The sequence below is a fragment of the Perca flavescens genome, chromosome 2 (genome assembly GCF_004354835.1).
Source record: "Perca flavescens isolate YP-PL-M2 chromosome 2, PFLA_1.0, whole genome shotgun sequence".
In the NCBI taxonomy this organism is placed as follows: domain Eukaryota; kingdom Metazoa; phylum Chordata; class Actinopteri; order Perciformes; family Percidae; genus Perca; species Perca flavescens.
This window is the reverse complement of record NC_041332.1, coordinates 1,490,534-1,512,741: the sequence shown is the minus strand read 5'-3', so window position 1 is coordinate 1,512,741 and position 22,208 is coordinate 1,490,534. Positions and strand designations below refer to the sequence as shown.

The 22,208-nt window shown below is 40.9% G+C and overlaps 2 protein-coding genes across 2 annotated transcripts in view; both read left to right on the top strand.

Annotated features, from left to right (window-relative positions):
* The first annotated feature begins 7,280 nt into the window (after positions 1–7,280).
* LOC114546428 (stonustoxin subunit beta-like) lies at positions 7,281–15,235 on the top strand. The gene is made up of 4 exons (XM_028565181.1): positions 7,281–7,396; positions 8,209–8,382; positions 8,665–8,711; positions 14,606–15,235. Exons 2-4 carry the CDS (start codon positions 8,327–8,329, stop codon positions 15,118–15,120), a joined length of 618 nt encoding a protein of 205 aa, XP_028420982.1. The 5' UTR covers positions 7,281–7,396; positions 8,209–8,326; the 3' UTR covers positions 15,121–15,235.
* Positions 15,236–18,775: 3,540 nt separating this feature from the next.
* The window catches only part of tpcn3 (two pore segment channel 3), a 24,616-nt gene continuing 21,183 nt past the window's right edge, over positions 18,776–22,208 (top strand). Inside the window, exons 1-4 of the mRNA XM_028565096.1 lie at positions 18,776–19,169; positions 20,231–20,313; positions 20,829–20,943; positions 21,523–21,651. Of these exons, the coding sequence (XP_028420897.1) occupies positions 19,074–19,169; positions 20,231–20,313; positions 20,829–20,943; positions 21,523–21,651 (423 nt within the window). The 5' untranslated portion in view covers positions 18,776–19,073. The remainder of the gene's footprint in view (positions 19,170–20,230; positions 20,314–20,828; positions 20,944–21,522; positions 21,652–22,208) is intronic.

Sequence of the window (22,208 nt, the reverse complement as noted above, 5' to 3'; positions counted from 1 at the left end):
TTTTTTAGAAAATAAAACCAGACGGAAAAGTAATTGTAAAAATGGCCTTAGGTTCCTGAGCGTTTGATACAGCATTTCCATATCAGTTCGATAAAAAGAGGAGCATCTGTATTTTAACAGTATTTAGAATTATTCCATTGGAATTTTTAAATACTCTGGTATACACTGTGATACCGCCCAAGCCTAATTCAAAACCATGCAAAGGATTACTTTAACATTTTCAAATTGCTTTGTCTCACCACAGTGTTAGTGGGTAGGAGTCCAGGTCATATGTTGGCAGCATATACAACCCCCACTGCGATGACACAAGGCCGGTTGAAAAATCTGCAAAGTACCCCTTAACAAAAGAGAGTAAAAGAAATAGAAAGCGTGCACTCCTTGGCATGTGATAGAAAATGAGAGCGCATATATGAACAGAAGGAAAGGGTAAAACTGATGTACCAGGACTTTAATTTGTGGCATTTTAAAGGGCAACTATTATATAGCATTTTCAGGTTGATACTAGAACATGTTTAGAAGCTTATGTTAAAGGATGAATCTTAATGACTTTGGTGATCCTCTGACATTTCCTCTACTGTCATCATGGAGTTGAGATTTGTGCTTTTGACTGAAATGTTTGATAAACTATTGGATGGACTGCCATGTCCCCCTTTAGGATGAATTGTAAAAACTTTGGAGATCCCCTCAGGTTTCTTCTCTGGTCATGTCAGTATGCTAAAATGCTAAGCTAACCCAGCCAACATTGAGTTGTTGAATGTTGAATGTTTAACACCAAAGGGGCTCTTCTTCCAGTATGTGAAGGTAGGGTTGAGTAGTTATTCAAGAGAAATACTTTACAATTCACTTACTTTATTATTATTTTACTATTATTACATGTTTGAAAATATTAGTTGGCAAATGTAAACATCTTTTTAAACAAGATAATTATGTTGATTTAAGAGAATCAGGGCCAATTTCTTTGGCAGTTTATGTTATGTTTGATTTAACCGACACGTCAGGTAATTACTCAACTCAATGCATTATGAAACAACCCGAACAACACTTGAGGCACTTGTGTGCAGACATAACAGTTTACACTTTAAATACATCACATTTACTTATTCACATACTACAATTCATACATTCATCTTCCAAATTTGTCTGATTTAAAGGCTTATTCTCTACAGAACACATGTAGTGGTGCTGATAGTGACGTTTAGAAGTCAGAGAGACTAAATCCATTCAGATTACAGATCATCTACAGTCTGTGTATTAACATCAGCACCAGATCGCAGGTAGAACATTTTGACAGCTACTCTGTCTTTATAAAACAGCTGGAGACTGTGTAGCCTACAAGCTGATATATGGGTCTGATAACATTTCATTTAAATCGGAATCGGACCTAACAGGATTTGAGTGATTCTGTGACTGCCTGTTCAGCCTGAAGGCTGCTGGAAATGGCTGCAAACTGTCCGACTTGACAGCTGCTTTTTGTCACCGTCCACCCGGCTGCTGCCGCCTCCTCTCGTCCACTTTACAGGCGAGGCGCAGCTGATCTCGTACGAGCCTATTATGACTGATAATTCCATGTAGCCTGGGTGTCTCTGTGTAGTCTTGTTAATTAGTCTCATATGCCATGTATTTGCCAGGAGATGAAAAATAATTCAAGTGGAATAACAATATTTGGTGCTAAAGGAGACTGAGCTGAGCTCCGGCAGGGTGTGTTGTGGACCTGAGGAGGCGGCGCTGCGCTCCGGTCCAATTTAACCTCTGGACACACACACACACATGTTAAAATCATACGCTGGATGCTTTATAAGTATTTCTACATGGGTTTAGTTAATGCTCGGGCTATAATAAGACCACGTCGGCTATGTAATCACTGACAACCGGGACAATTTCATAGTGGTTGGTGTAAACCGGGACATTTTAGTGTCCCAAGCTTTTGTCGGGACTCCGGACAGGCAGCTCAAGATCGGGACTGTCCCGGTCAAACCGGGACGTCTGGTCACCCTAAGTGCAGTTGTACTGGGCAGCTACCTGTCGTAAATGTTTAAACTCAAATACAGTCGACATACAACTTGTTCCACCACAATATTCAGTTGCATGTGTTTACTGATGCTTGTGAGAATAGAGGCATCTTTATATAAACTGCCAAATCTATGTGGTTGTAGTTGATTTTCTATTTTTGTCACACAGATGGAATTGTTCCAGTACCAGAGCCACAACACATCTCATTTTACAAAGGCCGTCTTCAAACAAACCTTCAGGATGGGTTTATGTGTGCACAAGAGGGATGGACACAGAAGGATGAACAACCTCTGGATGATATCTACACACATCTGTACATCAAAGCTACTGGTGATGTACACATCAACACACAGCATGAGGTCGTGCAGATTGAGGCGGTGACGCCAACAGATACAGAGAAACCAATTACACCTTGTGACATGTTCAAATACCCCTCTGAAATAGACACACCCATAAGAGCCGTGCTGACCAATGGAATCGCTGGAATTGGAAAAACGTTTCTTGTACACAAATTTGTGTTGGACTGGTGTAAAAAAGAAACCAATAAAGATGTGCATCTCGTTTTCCCCTTCACCTTCCGTCAGCTTAATTTAAAGAAGGGGAAAAAATATTGTTTGGCAAAGCTCATTCATAAATGTATCACGGAGACCAAAGATATCAAAGAAGAAGCTCTTAATCACATCTTTACAACTCTGCAATCATCAGAAAATACTGACTTTGACAGGAGTGAATTCAAACTTCTGTTTGTTTTGGACGGACTGGATGAGAGCCGCCTTGATCTGGACTGCTCTACCAATGAAAACAAGGCAGTTAAAATTGATGTGACAAAGCCGACCTCAGTGGATGAGCTGCTGACGAACCTCATCAAGAAGAATCTGCTTCCCTCTGCTCGCATCTGGATAACCACACGACCTGCAGCAGCCAATCAGATCCATTCTGATTTTGTAGACATTGTGACAGAGGTCAGAGGATTCACTGACCCACAGAAGGAGGAGTACTTCAAGAAGAGGTCCAGAAATGAGGAGCAGGCCAGCAGAATCATCTCCCACATAAAGACATCACGAAGCCTCCACATCATGTGCCACATCCCAGTCTTCTGCTGGATCACTGCTACAGTCCTGGAGGACGTGGTGAAAACCAGAGAGGGAGAAGAGCTGCCCAAGACCATGACTGAGATGTACGCAAAATTCCTGGTGTTTCAGATTCATCCGACAAAAGAGAAGTATGACCCAGAAGAGTGCATTCAGTACATTGAGTCATTAGCAAAACTGGCTTACCATCAGCTGGAAAAGGGCAACCTGATCTTCTACGAGAAAGATCTAGAAGAGAGTTGCATTGACGTCAGTGGAGCCCCGGTGTGCTCAGGAGTGTTCACAGAGATCTTCAAAGAGCAACGTGGGAGGAAGAATGATAAAAAAAAGATGTTTAGCTTCGTCCATCTGACTGTTCAGGAGTTTCTGGCTGCTCTTCATGTAGAGAGCGCAGTCATTAACAGAAACAAGAATGTGATGTCTGAGCCAGGGAAATGTTGTTGCAAACAAATACGAATGGCTTTCAGCAATGTATCTATGACAAAGGTCCACAGATTTGCTATTGACAAGGCCTTACAGAGTCCAAAAGGACACCTGGACTTGTTCCTCCGATTCCTCATGGGTCTTTCACTGGAGACCAATCAGAAACACCTACAAAGTCTGATAAAAAAACAGAGCTCAGAGATCAATCAGGATACAGTTGAGTACATCAAGAAGAAGATCAGTGAGAATCTGTCTCCAGAGAGAAGCATCAATCTGTTCCACTGTCTGAATGAACTGAATGATGGTTCTCTAGTGGAGGAGATCCAACGGTACCTGAGTTCAGGAAGTCTCTTCACAGATAATCTGTCTCCTGCTCAGTGGTCAGCTCTGGGCTTCATCTTACTGTCATCAGAAAATGATCTGCACATGTTTGACCTGAAGAAATACTCTGCTTCAGAGGATGTTTTTCTGAGGCTGCTGCCAGTGGCCAAAGCATCCAAAAAAGCTCTGTAAGTGCACTGATTACTGAAGATACTAACTGTATCAGATGTGTAGGGTTGTTCCCAACTAATGAATGTTTTAGTCAACTGATAGTCAAGATTTAGTCAACAAATTGATTAGTTGATTAATTGAAAAACCTGCAAATTTCTTCAGTTTCATTATATCTCCACTGATAACTGCAGCCACATGAAGAAAAAAGATCTGTCACTTTGTAGTTTATTTAAGGCTTAAAGGTCCAGTGTGTAGGAATTTCTCCCATCTAGCGTTGAGATTGTATATTGCAATCAACTTCTCGCACCACGCAGTTGAAATGACGTATTACAGCTACGCTAGCCTTCACGCTTCAAAAAGCCGGTCTTTTGCTTTTTTCAATATCCTTTTTCTTTTTCTGGGCAAAGAAGAGAACTCCTGTTCCTGAAACTTAGATTTTGAATACGTGCATGAGGCGGAGTGACAATCAGGAGAGTCAGGACTTTTCCTAGTGGGCCGGTAGTGTTTTGAGGCCGCTCCGGCCGGTCTGATCGCCCGCGTCGCTATGGGGGTCTGAAAAGTCGCTAGATCTAGCGACAAAGTCGCTAAGTTGGCAACACTGTAATAGCAGCATTATATTAGCAGCACCTGTGAGTTTATCATGTGACAGCAAAAATGCAAAATACGGAGCAGTATGTCCCTTACCGGCTAACGTATTTCAAGATGGCGCATGGATATGGAGCGTCTACCCGAGTTCATGGTAGTGAAAATTAAAAAATTCAAGCCAATAGGAATACTTGGAATTGATGGTGGTGGTACATATTTATAAAAAAGGACAAGTTTGTGAATGGGTAACACAGATTTTTATAATGAACAAGTACAAACGTTGGGATCCAACCTTTTTTCATTACATTAATAACTGTCTGATTCCAGTAAGATATACAATACATGACAAAACATTTGTTGTTTGAATCATTACCTCAGTAAGGACAACCTTAGAAATATAATGTTTTACATTCATTACCTCAGTAAGGACAACCTTAGAAATATAATGTTTTATATTAACTGTGACAGAAACTGTTTGTGTTTATCACAAACTCTTCTTCAGGCTGAGTGGCTGTAATCTGTCAGAGAGAAGCTGTAAAGATCTGTCCTCAGTTCTTAGCTCCCAGTCCTCTAGTCTGACAGAGCTGGACCTAAGTAACAACGACCTGAAGGATTCAGGAGGGAAGCTGCTTTCTACTGGACTGAAGAGTCCACACTGTAAACTGGAGACAATCAGGTCAGTAATAATAAACTTGTAAAAGATGAATCAGATCTGTCACACGGTGTTGTCATTTTTCTTCAGTCAGATAAACACTCCTCCTTCATGAAAGTAGAGCCTACCTAAATATAAGTGGATGTTGTATTAAATATACATAGAAATGTTTTCAAATATGTTCTGTACATATTTTAGGCTCAGTGGCTGTAATCTGTCAGAGAGATGCTGTGTAGCTCTCTCCTCAGTTCTCAGCTCTGAGTCCTCTAGTCTGAGAGAACTGGACCATAGTAAAAACAACCTGAAGGATTCAGGAGTGAATTTTGTAGGATTCAGAGAATGTTGGACCCAGATGCAGAGACAGCAGGCAGTGGTGTGCTTGAGGATTTAATACAATGAAATCCATACAAACAAAAGGAGTCCTGAATACAGCATGCAAAAGTAGTCCAAAATGTAGTAGATGTCAAAAATCAAGAATAACAGGAAACCGGACCACTGAGACAAAGGGATAGACCAGACACACAATCAAATACAGAAAAATTATCTGACACAAAACAAAGTCAACACAGAGACTAAATACAAGAGGTAACAAGGCGAAACAAGGAACAGGTGACACAAGGACTAAGGAACAGGTGAAAAACATCAGGGCAGACAATGACAAAGCCGGGAAAACTCAAGACAGGAAGTAAAACAAGACATGACAATGTAGAAAAACAGACTACAAAATGAAACAGGAAACTGAAACTGAGATTCCACACTGTACACTGGAGACTCTCAGGTCAGGAATAATAAACCTGTAAAGTGGGAACTAGATCTGTCAGTTAACCATTTTTCTTTGATAATAGTAATGCCTACCTAAACATAACTGTAAGTAATATCAAATAGAGATATACATGTTTTTTACATATGTTCTGTACATATTTAAGGCTGAGTGGCTGTAATCTGTCAGAGAGAAGCTGTGAAGATCTGTCCTCAGTTCTCAGCTCTGAGTCCTCTACTCTGAGAGAGCTGGACCTAAGTAACAACGACCTGAAGGATTCAGGAGGGAAGCTGCTTTCTACTGGACTGAAGAGTCCACACTGTAAACTGGAGACAATCAGGTCAGTAATAATAAACTTGTAAAAGATGAATCAGATCTGTCAAATGTTGTTATTTTTCTTCAGTGAGTTAAACACTTCTCTTTCATGAAAGTAGTGCCTACCTAAATATAAGTGTAAGTAATATTAAATATACATAGAAATGTTTTCACATGTTTGGAACATATTTTAGGCTCAGTGGCTGTAATCTGTCAGAGAAAAGCTGTGAAGATCTGTACTCAGTTCTGAGCTTAGAATTCTCCCATCTGAGAGAGCTGGAACTGAGTAACAACGACCTCACGGATACAGGAGGGAAGCTGCTTCCTACTGGAGTGAAGAGTCCACACTGTAAACTGGAGACTCTCAGGTCAGGAACAATAAACCTGTAAAGGAGGAACAAGATCTGTCACACAGTGTTTTCATTTTTCTTCAATCAGTTAACCATTTTTCTTCGATAATATTAATGCCTATGTAAATATTAATGTAAGTAATATCAAATACAGATAGAAATATTTTTTAAATATGTTCTGTACATATTTTTAGGGTGAGTGGCTGTAACCTGTCAGAGAGAAGCTGTAAAGATCTGTCCTCAGTTCTCAGCTTAGAGTCCTCTAGTCTGACAGAGCTGGACCTGAATAATAACGACCTGAAGGATTCAGGAGTGACCCTGCTTTCTGCTGGACTAAAGAGTCAACACTGTAAACTGAAGACTCTCAGGTCAGGAATAATAAACCTTCAAAGGGGGAACTAGATCTGTCACACAGTGTTTTAATTTTTCTTCAGTCAGTTAACCATTTGTCTCCAATAATAGCAATGCCTACCTAAACATAAGTGCAAGTAATATCAAATAGAGATAAAAATGTTTTTTACATATGTTCTGTACATATTTTTAGGCTGAGTGGCTGTAACCTGTCAGAGAGAAGCTGTAAAGATCTGTCCTCAGTTCTCAGCTTAGAGTCCTCTAGTCTGACAGAGCTGGACCTGAGTAACAACGACCTAAAGGATTCAGGAGTGAAGTGGCTCTCTGCTGGACTAAAGAGTCAACACTGTGAACTGGAGACTCTCAGGTCAGGATTCAACTTCTGTTAAGCAAATAATCATTTCAATGTTGCTTGATATACATGTTAATGTATGTTAAAAAAGATACCCAACATCTTTCAGCCAATTTCCATGTTTTTATTCAGTCTCACTACCCTCATCAGCACCTTCTTTAGCAGCAGCATGCAGCTGTTTCCATCCAACAAGCTCTGATAAACCCACTGTGCACTACCTGTCCAGCTTCCAACAGCAGACAGACACAGTTAGACACTAGCTGGTAAAGAAAGTTCAAAAGCTAGCAGCTTAAGAGACAAATATTTTTCTTAAGGGTTTGTGGAGACTTAGCCCATTTTTGAACCTCAGAACTCTGTATGATACTCTGAAATTCACTCCATAGCATTCCTAGTACAGCTGGCGTCATCATAAAGATTTTCTGTGATCTTACAGATGTCTGCTGTCTACCAGCTATGATAGATAAAGGTTTAGGGCTATAACAACTTAAGTCAAATTACTTTGTCGGGTTCTATGCCAACTTTTGAATCCAACATTTCCTCAGACTCTTCCGCTTTATTTTGCTGTTTTGTTGGACTGGCTTTGGGTCACTGCAGAAGTGTGCCTGTTGAGTGAGAGGTCAAAAATAAATGATTTAAGACAAATTACATTGTGTCAAATTCTGGTGGAATTTGACTGTTTAGCAACAATGTACTTCTTGGGCTGATGAGAAAATTTAATATTTAGCTAAAATTAGGAAATTTACACTGAAGAAGAAAGACATGACGACAATTAATTATTATTGTAAATTCAAGTCATTTGCTTATTTTCTGTCTGTGTGTGTGTCCAGTATTTCAGGCTGTCTGATCACAGAGGAAGGCTGTACTTCTCTGGCCTCAGCTCTGTCCTTACACCCCTCCCATCTGAGAGTGCTGGACCTGAGCTACAATCATCTAGGAGACTCAGGAATGAAGCTGCTTTCAGATAAACGGGTGGATCCACACTGGAAACTGGACACTCTAAGGTATGAACAGACTGCAGAGCTCACTGTTGGTTCACAGTGTGTACCAGCAGCCCTGGTCATAACAGTGAAGACAGTAACTGATGTGCTGAGAATCCCGTCCCTGCTGAGACTAAGCTCTTATTTATAAGTTACATTCTTACTGGAGCACTTTGAGGACATCTCAATTATGTTGATGTTCAGAGTTAATCTTTGACCTTATAAACCTGAGATGTTTGATATATTTTTAAGATGAGAGAAGAGAAAGCTTCTGAAGGTTCATTCTGACTTTGTTTCTTCCTCCAGGCTGGAACCCTGTGGAGAGCAGTGGCTGAAACCTGGTCTGAGGAAATGTGAGTGTGCTTTCACTTTGATTCATAAAAACAAGGCACAACATCTTACAGTAGGATTAGTATCGTGTTAGTATTTTATTTTTCAAATGCTAACAAGCATCAGTTAAAACGGAAGTCACATTTTCAAAACTATTCACACAGAGAAACAGAAGTCACAAACTGTGGATCATTTTTCATTGCAGTTAGTGACCACATTTTCCAAAATCCTTGAACTCTTTTCTCATACAGACTCCATACCAGAACCTTGTAAAATAAATTAAACTGTAGAACAGTTACTATATTGTGAAAACATTTCATTTTGAATAGAAATAGATAAATAACAAAATGAATATTTCCTTGTTAAATGTATGACATAATTCATGTTTGTCATGTGTTGAAAGTTATTTTAAGAATAAGCGACCTTGAACTTCTGAGACGCTGGTCCATGATAACGAGTGTATATCTCTTCTCTACTGTACAGGGAGGCTATTTAATAGTTACGTCTGTTTGTTACACACTGTTGTTGGATACTACTAGGGTACAGATTTGATCATCGGCAAATTATCAAAGATGTTTTATCAATATTAATAAAGTTATGAATATGGTTATTAATAATTTTATCAAATCGACAAACAATCAAAACGGGATACCACCCTGCAAGTCAGGGACCAATAATCAAACTGTGGAACAGTCTCATTTCTGTGAAAATCCTTTAAAAGGAAACAAAGGAAGGGGTGATTTCGAGCACGGACCTGTTCGACCAGCAATTATTACAACAAGTACACAAATAATCACAAGCAACTGCTAATTAAGTATAATAAGATTTATTAACGTCACAATTATCAGTAGCTAATCAATAATCCTTCAATAATAAACTTATACACCCTTTTACAATGTCACAACCAAAACAAAGCAAAAACAAAAGCAGCATGTTTCTTTGTGTGTGTGTGTGTGGGGGGGGGTGAGAGAGTGAGTGAAAGTGGAGGGGCGGTGTCGAAATGTAGTTCTAACACAAAAACAACTACCAAAATGGCTACTCCTGTGAGCTGCACAAAACTATTTAGCCTCAAGAGGGCGGTAGTGGTGCTGGGTGCACGAGGAGGGGTTAAAAGGCCGAGGGGGTTGCTAGGCAATGCGCACGCTTAGCCCGTGTGGTAGTTCATGCTTTAGCTCTTCCCAAACGTTATGCCGATTCCACGTGGCTAAGCTAGCAGCGTTAGCTCGGGAGCTATGCAGCTAGCCTGTGTTGTGTGGGTGTGTGTGTGTGTTAGTAAAAGAAGAGAGGAGAAGAAGTGTAAAGAAAAGAGGCACTCTGATCTTAGTTATCGATAATGACCAGCCCCTCAGCCACTCAGGTCTGGGCCACACGTGTAGTTAGGACAGACTGAGACTTTTGACTTACCGAGGGAAAAGGTCACTATAACCACTCCAGTGGCTAACAGCTGATTTACCGCGATTATCTCGCAGACAGTAACTAAACTCTGTGAAAGGAGTGACCTAGCAGGTAGCGATTTCAGTTTCACCCAGCTACTTAACACAACATAATCAACAGTATCGTGATCAATGATACATTCACAGAAACAGATTAATAACCATATATAGACCAGTATATGATTACAATCAGATCACATTAATGGCAACAATGGTAGCGATAACCTTTGCTCATTAATGAAACAAACCACACACACTAGTTCTAATGTCTGCCCAGAACTGTGTTAAAGCCTCCTTACTGTGTGTGTCGTTTGTCAGTTAATCTCTTGCCAGAGTTTAACGATCCGTTTCGTCCAGAGCAGTGGACGACACGCAATCCAGTTCGACAACGCAAGAAACGGAACGTAGTCCTTTCTTGAATCCGGGCTGATTAAACCCGCTGCAGATAGAGGAAATACTGGGCCAGTGTTCCTCGGATCCCCTTTGTATATCAGAAAGATATAAAATGTCCCAGCTCAATCTCGACCAGCGAGGTGATGCTGGTTAAGCTAGTCCGGACTGCCTGCACCTCCTGTCAGTAAAATGAATTACCGTGGAAAAGCAAGGAAACACAACCGCCGACAGCTTTTATCCTTCCTCCGCCTCCTAATGGCGGGGTGGTGCATTCAAAGGCCCGACAGCCAATGGGAAAAACGCAACTTTGTCACAGGTGTGAAGCAGTTCTTTGTCTCACTACCAGTCTGCCTTGTTCCCCTTGTGTTGAATGTAGATTCTCCATTTTGCGAAGTGGCGGCCTGTAGGAGTTTGGTGAAACCGGCTTTGGGATTCACATGTAGGCCAAGATCCTTTGTCTTGCCTTCCCTGTGTCCTTTGTCTCTGCAGTCAGCTCAATCTGAGCCATTTTTGGTTAAAATCAGTGTTTAACCCCCTGCTTGGTCCCCAACAGTCCCCCTTTTTGCTCTGACGAGTGGTTGGTCCCCGGTCTTTGGAGCAAACCAAGGACCATACAGTTCATGGGAGAAAAGGTTAAACTGATATCAACATAGTCCATGCCTTCCTGGGAATGAGAGACAGTTCACAAGTTCATAATGTTCATATGTTGACTGAGGCTACAGTGTCTGGGCAGACCAATGAGGCAGTGTCTGGGCAGACAAAATTCTAACTATAGCTAAACACCAAATGTTTAAACAAAACACAATCCTTAACATACAGTGGGGGAAATAAGTATTTGACCCCTTGCTGATTTTGCAGGTTTGCCCACTTACAAAGAATGCAAAAATCTACAATTGTAATCATATGTACATTCTAACAGTGAAAGACAGAATCCCAAAGAAAATTCCAGAAAATCACATCATATTTATTAAAATTGATAACCATCTGATGAGGAAAAACAAGTATTTGACCCCCTGGACAAACAGCAAGTATTCTGGCTCCTACAAGCCAGTTAGGCTTTCTTTAAGACACAGCCCCAATCCGAACCAATTATCTACATCAAATACACCTGCCTCACCTCGTTACCTGTATAAAAGACACCTGTCAACACCCAAACAACCAGCATCCAACATCACCACCATGGGCAAGACCAAAGAGCTTTCTACGGACATCAGGGACAAGATTGTTGATCTGCACAAGGCTGGGATGGGCTAGAAGAGAATCGGAAAGCAACTTGGAGAGAAAAGATCAACTGTCGGTGCAGTTATCAGGAAATGGAAGAAGCACCACACCACCGCCAACCTCCCTCGGTCTGGGCCTCCACACAAGATCTTGCCTCGTGGGGTGTCCCTGATCATGCGAACGGTGAGGAATCATCCCAAAACCACAAGGGGGGAACTGATGAATCAACTGAAGGCAGCTGGGACCACAGTTACAAAAGAAACGGTTGGTAACACACTACGCTTTCATGGATTGAAATCCTGCAGCGCACGCAAGGTCCCCCTGCTCAAGAAGAAACATGTACAGGCCCGCATGAAGTTCGCCATTCACCACCTGGACGACTCAGAAGAGGCCTGGAAGAAGGTGATGTGGTCAGATGAGACCAAAATAGAACTTTTTGGCCTCAACTCAACTCGTCGTGTTTGGAGGGCAAAGAACACCGAGTACAACCCAAAGAACACCATCCCCACCGTCAAGCATGGTGGTGGCAACATCATGCTTTGGGGGTGCTTTTCAGCCAAGGGGACGGGACAACTCCATCGTATTGAGGGGAGGATGGACGGGGCCATGTATCGTGGAATTCTGGACCGACATCTCCTTCCCTCAGTGAGAGAGCTGAAGATGGGTCGAGGATGGGTGTTTCAGCATGACAACGACCCTAAGCACACCGCCAAAGCAACAAGAGTGGCTGAAGAAGAAGCACATCAAGGTTCTGGAGTGGCCTAGCCAGTCTCCAGACCTGAATCCAATTGAAAATCTTTGGAGGGAGCTTAAAATTTGAGTTGCCAGGCGACAACCTCGGAACCTGAATGATTTGGAGGCTGTCTGCAGGGAGGAGTGGGCCAACATCCCTGCCGAAATGTGCACAAACCTTGTCACCAACTATAAAAACCGTTTGACATCTGTGCTGGCCAATAATGGCTTTTCTACAAAATATTAACATGCTGTTTGTCCAGGGGGTCAAATACTTGTTTTTCCTCATCAGATGGTTATCAATTTTAATAAATTCATATGATGTGATTTTCTGGAATTTTCTTTGGGATTCTGTCTTTCACTGTTAGAATGTACATATGAGTAAAATTGTAGATTTTTGCATTCTTTGTAAGTGGGCAAACCTGCAAAATCAGCAAGGGGTCAAATACTTATTTCCCCCACTGTAATAGGTAAGCAATGAATTAGCCCTTGTACAATCATTATAGCTGTTTCCATATGACATTGACCCAAAATATAGTGAAACAAAAACAAGAACAAATGAAGGAAGATAGGAAAGGAAAGTGAAGTAGTTAGGGGTTAACAGATTCACTCCAGAAAAGAATTGGGGTTCACCAGTGTATGTACATGTGACTGTGTGCATGTACCTGTGGACTGGTGCATGTATGTTTTAATGTCAAAACAAATACTCAATGCAGACTCTAGTCTGTATACACTCTGTCTTCTGATGCATAGGTAAATAAAATTGAGTCCTATCTCTCATTCTAATGAGCTACATAAATTTGGAATTGCACTGCCAGTGGACTGTGAGATTGCATGAGATCCTCAGAGACCTCATAGACATAGAGAAATTGACAATAATTGAACTGAGCTTTTGGATTCTCTTCTTTATTTTTTATTTACTTTTCATTTACAGCATAAGTTGGTTTGTTATTGAATGTATGGTTATGTTATGTGTTAACTGTGTTTAGTGTTCACATTTAATTTCATATATATAAACAATGGCACAATGTGTACTTCAAGTTGCGCTGGAAGTGGCATGTATGTATTAGTACTATTAGTGGGACCTATTTTTAACTGCTCTTCTTTAAAATTCTTATACTGCACTGTAAATTTCATTCTTGTCTTTTAATGATCTTAAATTGTTGTTAATTGTTTTAATGCTTTGAAATTGTTTTTAATTGTTTTCTAACTGTTTTTAATGTTTCATGTCTCATATAAAGCACTTTGAATTGCCTTGTTGCTGAAATGTGCTATACAAGTAAAGCTGCCTTGCCTTGCCTTGCTTTGTGATGAGGAGGAAAAATGTATGGTCCCCATATTTGGATAATTTGTGTTCGCCATTGCATGACGTGACGCACATATTTTATTTCGCCTTGGTGTGAACATGGCATTACACTTTTTTATGGACACCCTGCAGCCAATCCGAATTGAGTATTCACCCAGACAGTGTTATACGTTATTATGGCAACTCTTGCACTCATTTTACTATGCCTTTTGGAGGATTGTGACTCATTTGTCAGAAAAAGCACTCACGGAAATCCACAAATAAAGCCACGTCAAAAATAAGATTAAACAAGTTCTCCGTGGTTTACTGATAACAATACGGTGACTCATCTGTGTCAGTCCTCCTCTCTACTCTCTCTGAGAACTCCCCAAGCCGTCACCTGATTATACCTGAGAATGACCTCATGAGGAGGAGGAGCCGAGGTTACCATTCTCAAGATTGAGAATAACAATTACTTCTCCAAATTTAAAGTCTGAAGTCTAAATTTCATGAACTCAAAATGAATAGAAAACTAAATGAAATACTTTAAATAATTTTTTTTTACTGTGAATTAATGAATACATATGAATTAACTTATTATGGCTCTAACACATATTGAAATATACAGACAATTTTAGAAGATTATTTACAACACAATAAAGTGATAATTTCAAACATCTGATTTCAGCTGAAAGAGATGAAATAAGATGTGATGATGATGACTGTGTTAAAGCCTCCACATTGTGAAGGTTTGATCTAATTAACAGTCAGTCTGTTAATAAAACAACAAATCAACCATCAGGTGTGTTAGATGATAATCTGCTGCTGTGTTGTGTCTCCTTTTCTCCGTCAGATTCCTGTCAACTCACACTGGACACAAACACAGTGAACAGAAAACTCAAACTGTCTGACAACAACAAGACGGTGACAGCAGGGACAGAGGAGCAGACATTTGACTACCGTCAGCAGCTGCTGTGTAGAGAGGGTCTGACTGGTCGCTGTTACTGGGAGGTAGAGAGGAGCGGAAAGGTTCATATATCAGTGAGTTACAGAGGAATCGGGAAGACAGGAAACAGTAAAGACTACAGGTTTGGATATAATGATCAGTCCTGGAGTCTTAACTGCTCTGAAATTCGTAGTTACTCTGTCTGTCACAATAAGAGAGTAACACACCTCTCCTCCTCTGTCTCTGATAGAGTAGGAGTGTATGTGGACTGTCCTGCTGGCATTCTGTCCTTCTACAGAGTCTCCTCTGACTCACTGATCCACCTCTACACCTTCAACACCACATTCACTGAACCTCTTTATCCTGGATTCAGTTTAGAGTCTGGGTACTGGTCAGGTTCAGTGTCTCTTTGTTCTGTGTAGGACAGAGAGTCTCCTCCTGTGCACAGAAACACTCACACTGCTGACCAACACACACAATCTCTTTGTAAATCAAACTCAAAATTACAAGAGAACAATACATTAAATTAGTCACTAATATACACTTTATAATAACCGCCACTAATTAATGGTACATTGACAGTTAAACTTTAGTTAAAAGTTATTTTACTGTCAACAAACAATGAAATGATGATTTCTAATGTTTTCTAGTATTTAGTATTAACTTAAGTTTAACTATTAATTTACCATTTATTAATGATGGTTATTATAAAATTTGACCAAATAGGATGACTCACTGCACGGCTGTGGTTTAAAATATCTTTAAATATGTTTCCTTTCAGGTTTTTGGGGCACTTCTGTGAAACTTTTTACTACATTTGTTTAAAAACTTGAGCGAAGATTATCTCTAACTAAAGATAGCTCATCACACACAGCGCCAATGGTCTGAAACGGTCCCCACTTCCTGTCTCCTAAAGGGGCATGGCCTTGTTTGAAAGTGTAGTCAACATCATATGGATGGATGAAAAGTTATATTTGTATAGTTAAGTAATTTTTCTCAAACAAAGTTAATTTTCTCCTTATGTGTACTTCTCAATGTTCTGGAGATATGAAGCTTGTTGAAGAATGGCTCCAATATTTACTTTGGTGATTACGGGGTGAAAGAATCACTCATAATCTCATAATCACGTTCACTTCTCCCGTTGGAATCAAACACTTTAGGACCTGCTGATAGTCTCCTAAAGAGGCACACAGACAGGAAATAACTTTTGAGTTGGGTTAAACCGTCTCTTAGTAGAATGTTTGCTTCAGAAAGCTGCTCTCCATTGGTTCAGATGGTTTTGCTTCCAGCTGGCAGCCAATCAGAGTGTGAGCCTGCAGAGTGAACAGCAGGAGGCAGCAGATCCACAAATACTGAAATATTCTGCAACATTGAACATGGAGAGAAACACTGAAGACTAAAAGTGTCACTTAAAAAATGTGTTGCAGAAAAATGTTTGCGTCCTCTGCAGTTGTTAACTTGTAACTTGTAACTTGTAAATACATAAATGAAATGATGAGATGGCTTTCTGTCTGGCTCATTGAGCTTTTAATCTCATCTGATGTCTGTATTAAAAACACTGTGTAGCAAGAACAATGATTTACAGTTTGAGTTTAATGTGATAATTGTGAAAATGAGATGAATGTTTCTGTGATTCTGTAAAGAAAGACTTGTTAAATCACTTTCTCTCTGATTATAATGAATGTAATAAATTTAATGTTTTTGATTCCGTAATGAAGAGAAAGAAATATAAAGTGATAATTTCTCTGCTGTTTGTTCACAGCGCATGAATATGTTAAAGGGAAGTTCCACCCTATAATAAAATGATAAGTACTGCATATTAGTCTGATCAGCAGTGAGTTGTATTTTATTCACATCACAAGAAAATCAAACATTTACTGATGATTCTGTTTTTTATGAAAATATGACCCATTTAAAAATCTGTACATCATTTGGGAAAAACATCATAGTTTTCAAGTAAAGTCTTCCTTTTTAATGAAAACATTTGAGTCTGGAGGCCCAGAAGTGCTGTGTATTTTCTTCTCATAGGATAAGTAAATATAATATATAATAAATAAAGGAATTCCCACCATAAATTGGTGCATAAAAGTGTATTAGAATGCAGGAAAGGAAGTCTTTGACACTCAAAATAACCCTACATATAGGGCATGAAAAAATGCCACTTTGGCGGGTAGCCACTGAGAATTGAGTGATTCAGATGCGTAACTATCGGTAAGCTGGGTATGCGGTTGCTTACGGGCCTGGTCCAATCAGGGGTCCGCATCACTGGAAGACACTGATTGACAGCGGGGGCTCCCTATCACGCAGCCACTGACCAAGCGGGAGGGAGAACGGGTCAAATTTCTTTTATGAAGATGAGACGTGTGTGACTCCAACATCTCACATTACCAACAAAACGTAGAGCGAAAGACCGTGCAACACTTTTCAGACCGTCCTGCCAACATGTAGACATTATAACATCAATGTACGCTGGAACCATTTTTCACTCTAAAGTCTCTGAAAGTTGCTGCTGTTTCATCTTGTCAGCTGTCTGCAGTGGACGGGCCTGTTGCTCCGTTTCCCCCGCGACAGATGCGCACACACACACACAAACACACACAAACACACACACAATCACACACGGTGGATGCAGGAAAAAACGCAGATGAGACCTACAGGATGACCTAAATTGAGGACAGCTACTTTATTGTAAGTGCAACGATAAGTTAAAGTCCAATATGAAACCGTATGAATGTGAGTCCCAACCCAGGTTAGGAAATTCACTAACAATGTAAAGATCAACAAGCCACTGACAGATACGTTCATATTTGATTCATTCAATAAATTATTATTTTGTGTCTTAAATCCACCAGCCGTTTTCATATTATACCAACATCATCCTGACCCTTTTTGGTAAGGTTCCTAGAAAATCTCAGCCCAGAGTAATTAATAGTACTAATTATTATTCTCCCCAAAACAAGTTTCCTTTTTATTTTTATTTTTAAGAACTATACAAAAAAAGTTGCAACTTTTTTGCAACAACTCATGTTATGGTCAACATTCACCAGTGTTTTTTCGTTGTGGTTTGTGTAGGCTACTCCTGATTTTGTCAGTCCTCTCATCTCTTATATGCAGTGGCGTAACGAGCCAACACAAATGCAGTATTATCAAGGCGGGACCTCCTACTACAGCACGTGATGACGGCGCAGTGTCCATGAGTAGGCTACCATCAATAGGACAGGACAGGATCATAGAGACACAGCAAGTCCTGTTTTTCACCTTAATGAGGCAAAAAAAAAAAAGTGTCTGGTAAAAAGTCACTGGGGCAGGTGGATTTAAAAATCCACCTGCCCCAGTGGCTGGTGGTCAAAAAAGTTAACTTCATGCCTATATATATATATATATATATATATATATATATATATATATATATATATATATATAATTTGTTGGAAATTCAGAGAGAAATGATGTTTTGAAGTGTGGATAACCCCCTGCTTCCATAGACACACATGCATTGAGAGGCGTGGCTTGTCCGGACCAAGATGGCGGCGCGTGGACGTACCACTGCTGCGGCTATAATGCGGTAGCCTATCTACGTATGGAACATAAACAATGTGTGTCAAGCTGAAAACAATAACTCCCGTCAGTGTTTCTGCTCTTTAAACGCCTCTCCCTCTCCGTTTCCGTTATCCTGCTGCTGGGAGTCATATGACGCCTCCTGTTGCCTTTACTGTCTGCCGTAAAACAAAAGTGCGAACAAAAGTGGACTGTAACAGACGAGCTTCCTTCCGTCAAACAGGAAATACTATTTAAATTGAAGTGACATAAAGACATTAAATCAACAAAATATAAAGTTTTAAATGAGTAAATGGAATAAATAAAAAAACAACACCGGTAGGCTACACAGCTGTTTAAAAAACTAAACATTAACTTTAAAAACCCTGGAAGTCAAATCTGATTTTTTTCTGTTTTTAAATAATTCCACCTTCTCTGGGTTTTGAAAATGATTTCCATGACCGGGTTTATTTTTCAGAGTCATTGCCAGTTTCCACGTCGCAGTGTGTGTTTTTTTCTCCTACGGTAAGTGAAGGCAGCACGAGTCCAGGTTTATTAGAGGCGCACAAACAGCCGCTCGGATCAGTCCCGAGTCAGACTGCGGCCAGATGTTTGTCCCGCTGTCCCGTTAGAGAGCAGCAGGCGGGGAGAGAGGAGACCTGGGATGTGGACGGTTACAACTCCGACCAACACAGCTAAGACAAGTCTGGACTTCTGTCCTGCAGAGACACAATCCCTCCGACTCCGACTGGCTGTCTGGAAACTCTTCACGGAGCGTTACAATCACTTCTCCAAAGTCTAGGGGGTGAGGGCACGAGTCCTGTCGGAAGTTTGAGAGATGTCCGAGCCAGAGAAGAGCGAGGACATTCCTGATGAGTCTGCAGGAAAAGAAAAAGGAAGTCCAAACGGAGGGAATCCTGCGAAGAGCGAAGAGGTGAGAGAGAGACAGTGGAGCACACATGACCGCAGTAAACCTGGACTCTTGTCCTTTTTATGGGACATAACTAAGCTCTTAAACAGGGACAGGGAACTCCTGACAGGGTAGAAGACACAGCTGATATAAGGCTACGTTCACACTGCAGGCTGAAGTGGACCAAATCAGATTTTTTTTTTTTGGGTCCAGTGACCAGGTCAGACTTCTTCAGAAGTAGTGTGAAAACTCAAATCAGATGTAGACCACTTTCATATGTGGTCCTGAGTCAGACCCAGGTGTGATTTTTATTAATGTGGCCGCGGTGTGAACAACTGAGGAGGATCTGATGCGACTTTTATCTCAATCTACATCGACATTTGTCCCATTGATGCTCCTGTGGGAGTTAGCTCTAGACACAGACAGGAACATTAAAAACTGGACTAGGCTACAACATGATGGAGCAAGTGATGGACTGGGAGAGGGAGGGGTTAGACCTGATTAGGGTATGCTCATTAATGTTACGGCTGCCATTACACAAACATTTAGAAATAAAAGTGAAAATTCTGACTTCCTCCATAACCTTCCTAACTGTAGTTTGCGTGCTGCGTCTGATGTCATTGTTATTGGTCTTTTGCCCATGCGGGTCAGTTCAAAACAGCAAACCGTTCCCACTGGAATCTGATATAGGCCACATTTTAAAAGGTCATGTGATCAGCCAAACAGAAAATCAGATCTGAGCAAAAAAATCTGAATTAAACATTAAGACTTGTGGTGTGAATGTAGCCACAGACTTGAAAATGTTTAAAGGGGAGATGATTGATTATAAAGCAGGTGGAGGTGCTGTATAAATACTGTGGAGGTATCAGAACGCTCTCTATAGCAGGGGCGGGACTAGAAGCCCCCCCACACTCCATTGGGCTACAGTGCTGTCACTCTGAAAGTTGTGATTTCCATTGGATCAGAGCACTGTCACTTGTTGGCTTGTTCTGACCATTGTGCCAGCCCTTGTCACATGACCAATTCATTTCCATGGTGACGGTTTCCTGTGGTCTGATGTGTCAACATGTCGTCGTGTGTTTCAGGATTTTAACCTGGCGGCCATCTACGTGTCAGACGCTCAGTACAACAGGAACATCTACTTCGACACGTCGCCGCAGGCGGTCAGGTGAGACACTCACCATCTCCTGTTGGTGTTACCCTGCTGATATTTGATATTATATTTATATTTCTCCTCTCTCCTCTGGGACCGTAAACTGAATATCTTTGAGTTGTGGACAAAACAAGACATTTGAGGACATCATCTCGGGGCTTTTTGGGAAACACTGATCCATATATATTTTAGAGACAGAACTATTCATCCAGACAATAATCCACACATGAATCAACGATGTGCAGTCCTAACTCAGCCCCTCATACACACCATCCTGCTGCAGCACATACTCATTAGAGCACCAAAATATGATCGATCCGCCGCTTAAAATAGTCCCCGAGCAAAGTCACTATTTCCCTCCTCCTGTTAGTTTGATAAAACCTACTAACAGTGAGCAGTTGTTTTAGGGAATGTCTGATGAAGCGTGTGTGCGTGTGTGTGCGTGTGTGTGCGTGTGTGTGCGTGTGTGTGCGTGTGTGTGCGTGTGTGTGTGTGTGTGTGTGTGTGTGTGTGTGTGTGTGTGTTTCCAGACTGTATATGCGCTACAACCACTGGATCCCTAAGGTGCTCCTGTACTTCTTCATCCTGGTGGATCTGTCTCTCGCCCTCTTCGAGGACCCGGCAATGTTTCCTCTGCCCATATGGGTAAGATGGCCGCCACTGGCACGCACACACACACACAGACACACTCACACACACACAGACACACACACACACACACACACACACACACACACACACACACACACAAACACTCTGTGCTGGTTTCACACTTCCTCTTTTCTTTACGTGTCGTTATTGACAGAAAAAGAACTTACACTCATTCTGCAGAGAGCAGAACAAAAGGATTTGTCTGCAGTTTTTCTTTTTTCTATAATTTGGACCAAAAAATGTGCACAGAGGGCGGAATGTTTCCCCAAAAGCCCCGAATCTTTGCTGTCTTTGAGAGGCTGTGGCGAGCTCCGTTTTCTATCTAGAAAAGATTACATTATTCCATGTCATTTAGCTGAGCCATTTATCCAAAGCGACTTACAATTGCTATATATATCAGAGGTAACACGTCTCTGGGGCACTAGGGGTTAAGTGTCTTGCTCAGGGACACGAACCCAGATCTCCCACACCAAAGGCATGGGTCATATCCACTGCTCCATCACCACCACCCACCCCACCCCCCCAGATCATTTGAGTTGTGTCGCTGTGTGTGTTGTGTCGTTGTGTTTCCAGGCCACCATGCTGGTGGAGCTGCTCTGTCTGCTGGTCTTCACTCTTCGCCTGGTTCACTACGCCCAAGTCATCCCCCGGGACAAGTTCTGGAAAGATCCCAAAAACATCTGCATCATCGTCATCCTCCTGGTAGGACCCCTCTGCAAACATTTCCATAACGAGTTTATGGTCTCAATCGCTAGTTTCAGGTCTTCTTCACCACAGCACGATGTCCATTTAGTAAACGATGCTCCCATTTATTTTAAAAGAGACGATAAAGCAGGGCAGGCTTTAGGACCAATCAGGACACAGGCTAAGCCATGCTAACCCGCGACAACAACTTTTAATAAAGTGACAAAAAAAAACTAGAAAGAAGCAAAGAAAACTTTTTTTTTTTTTGTGTTTTCATCTTAACCGTCCTGTTGTCCTCGGCTCAAACTTGACCCATTTTTTTTAAAAGTTTCCATATCAGAAATGTTTTTCTTTTTTCAACCAAATTGTCAAAGAAAATAACGTGGATGGTTCCATACAACCGTTACTCTTCACAGGTCAAATAAATGATCAGTTCACTACTTTCATTGAATTTGGGTGATTTATGCAATTTTATTGCATTTGAAAAAATAAATGACAAAAGAACGTTGGAAACAAAGTGACAAAACATGAATAAAAATAAATCGATTAAAAACATCAAATATTGACAAAAAAAT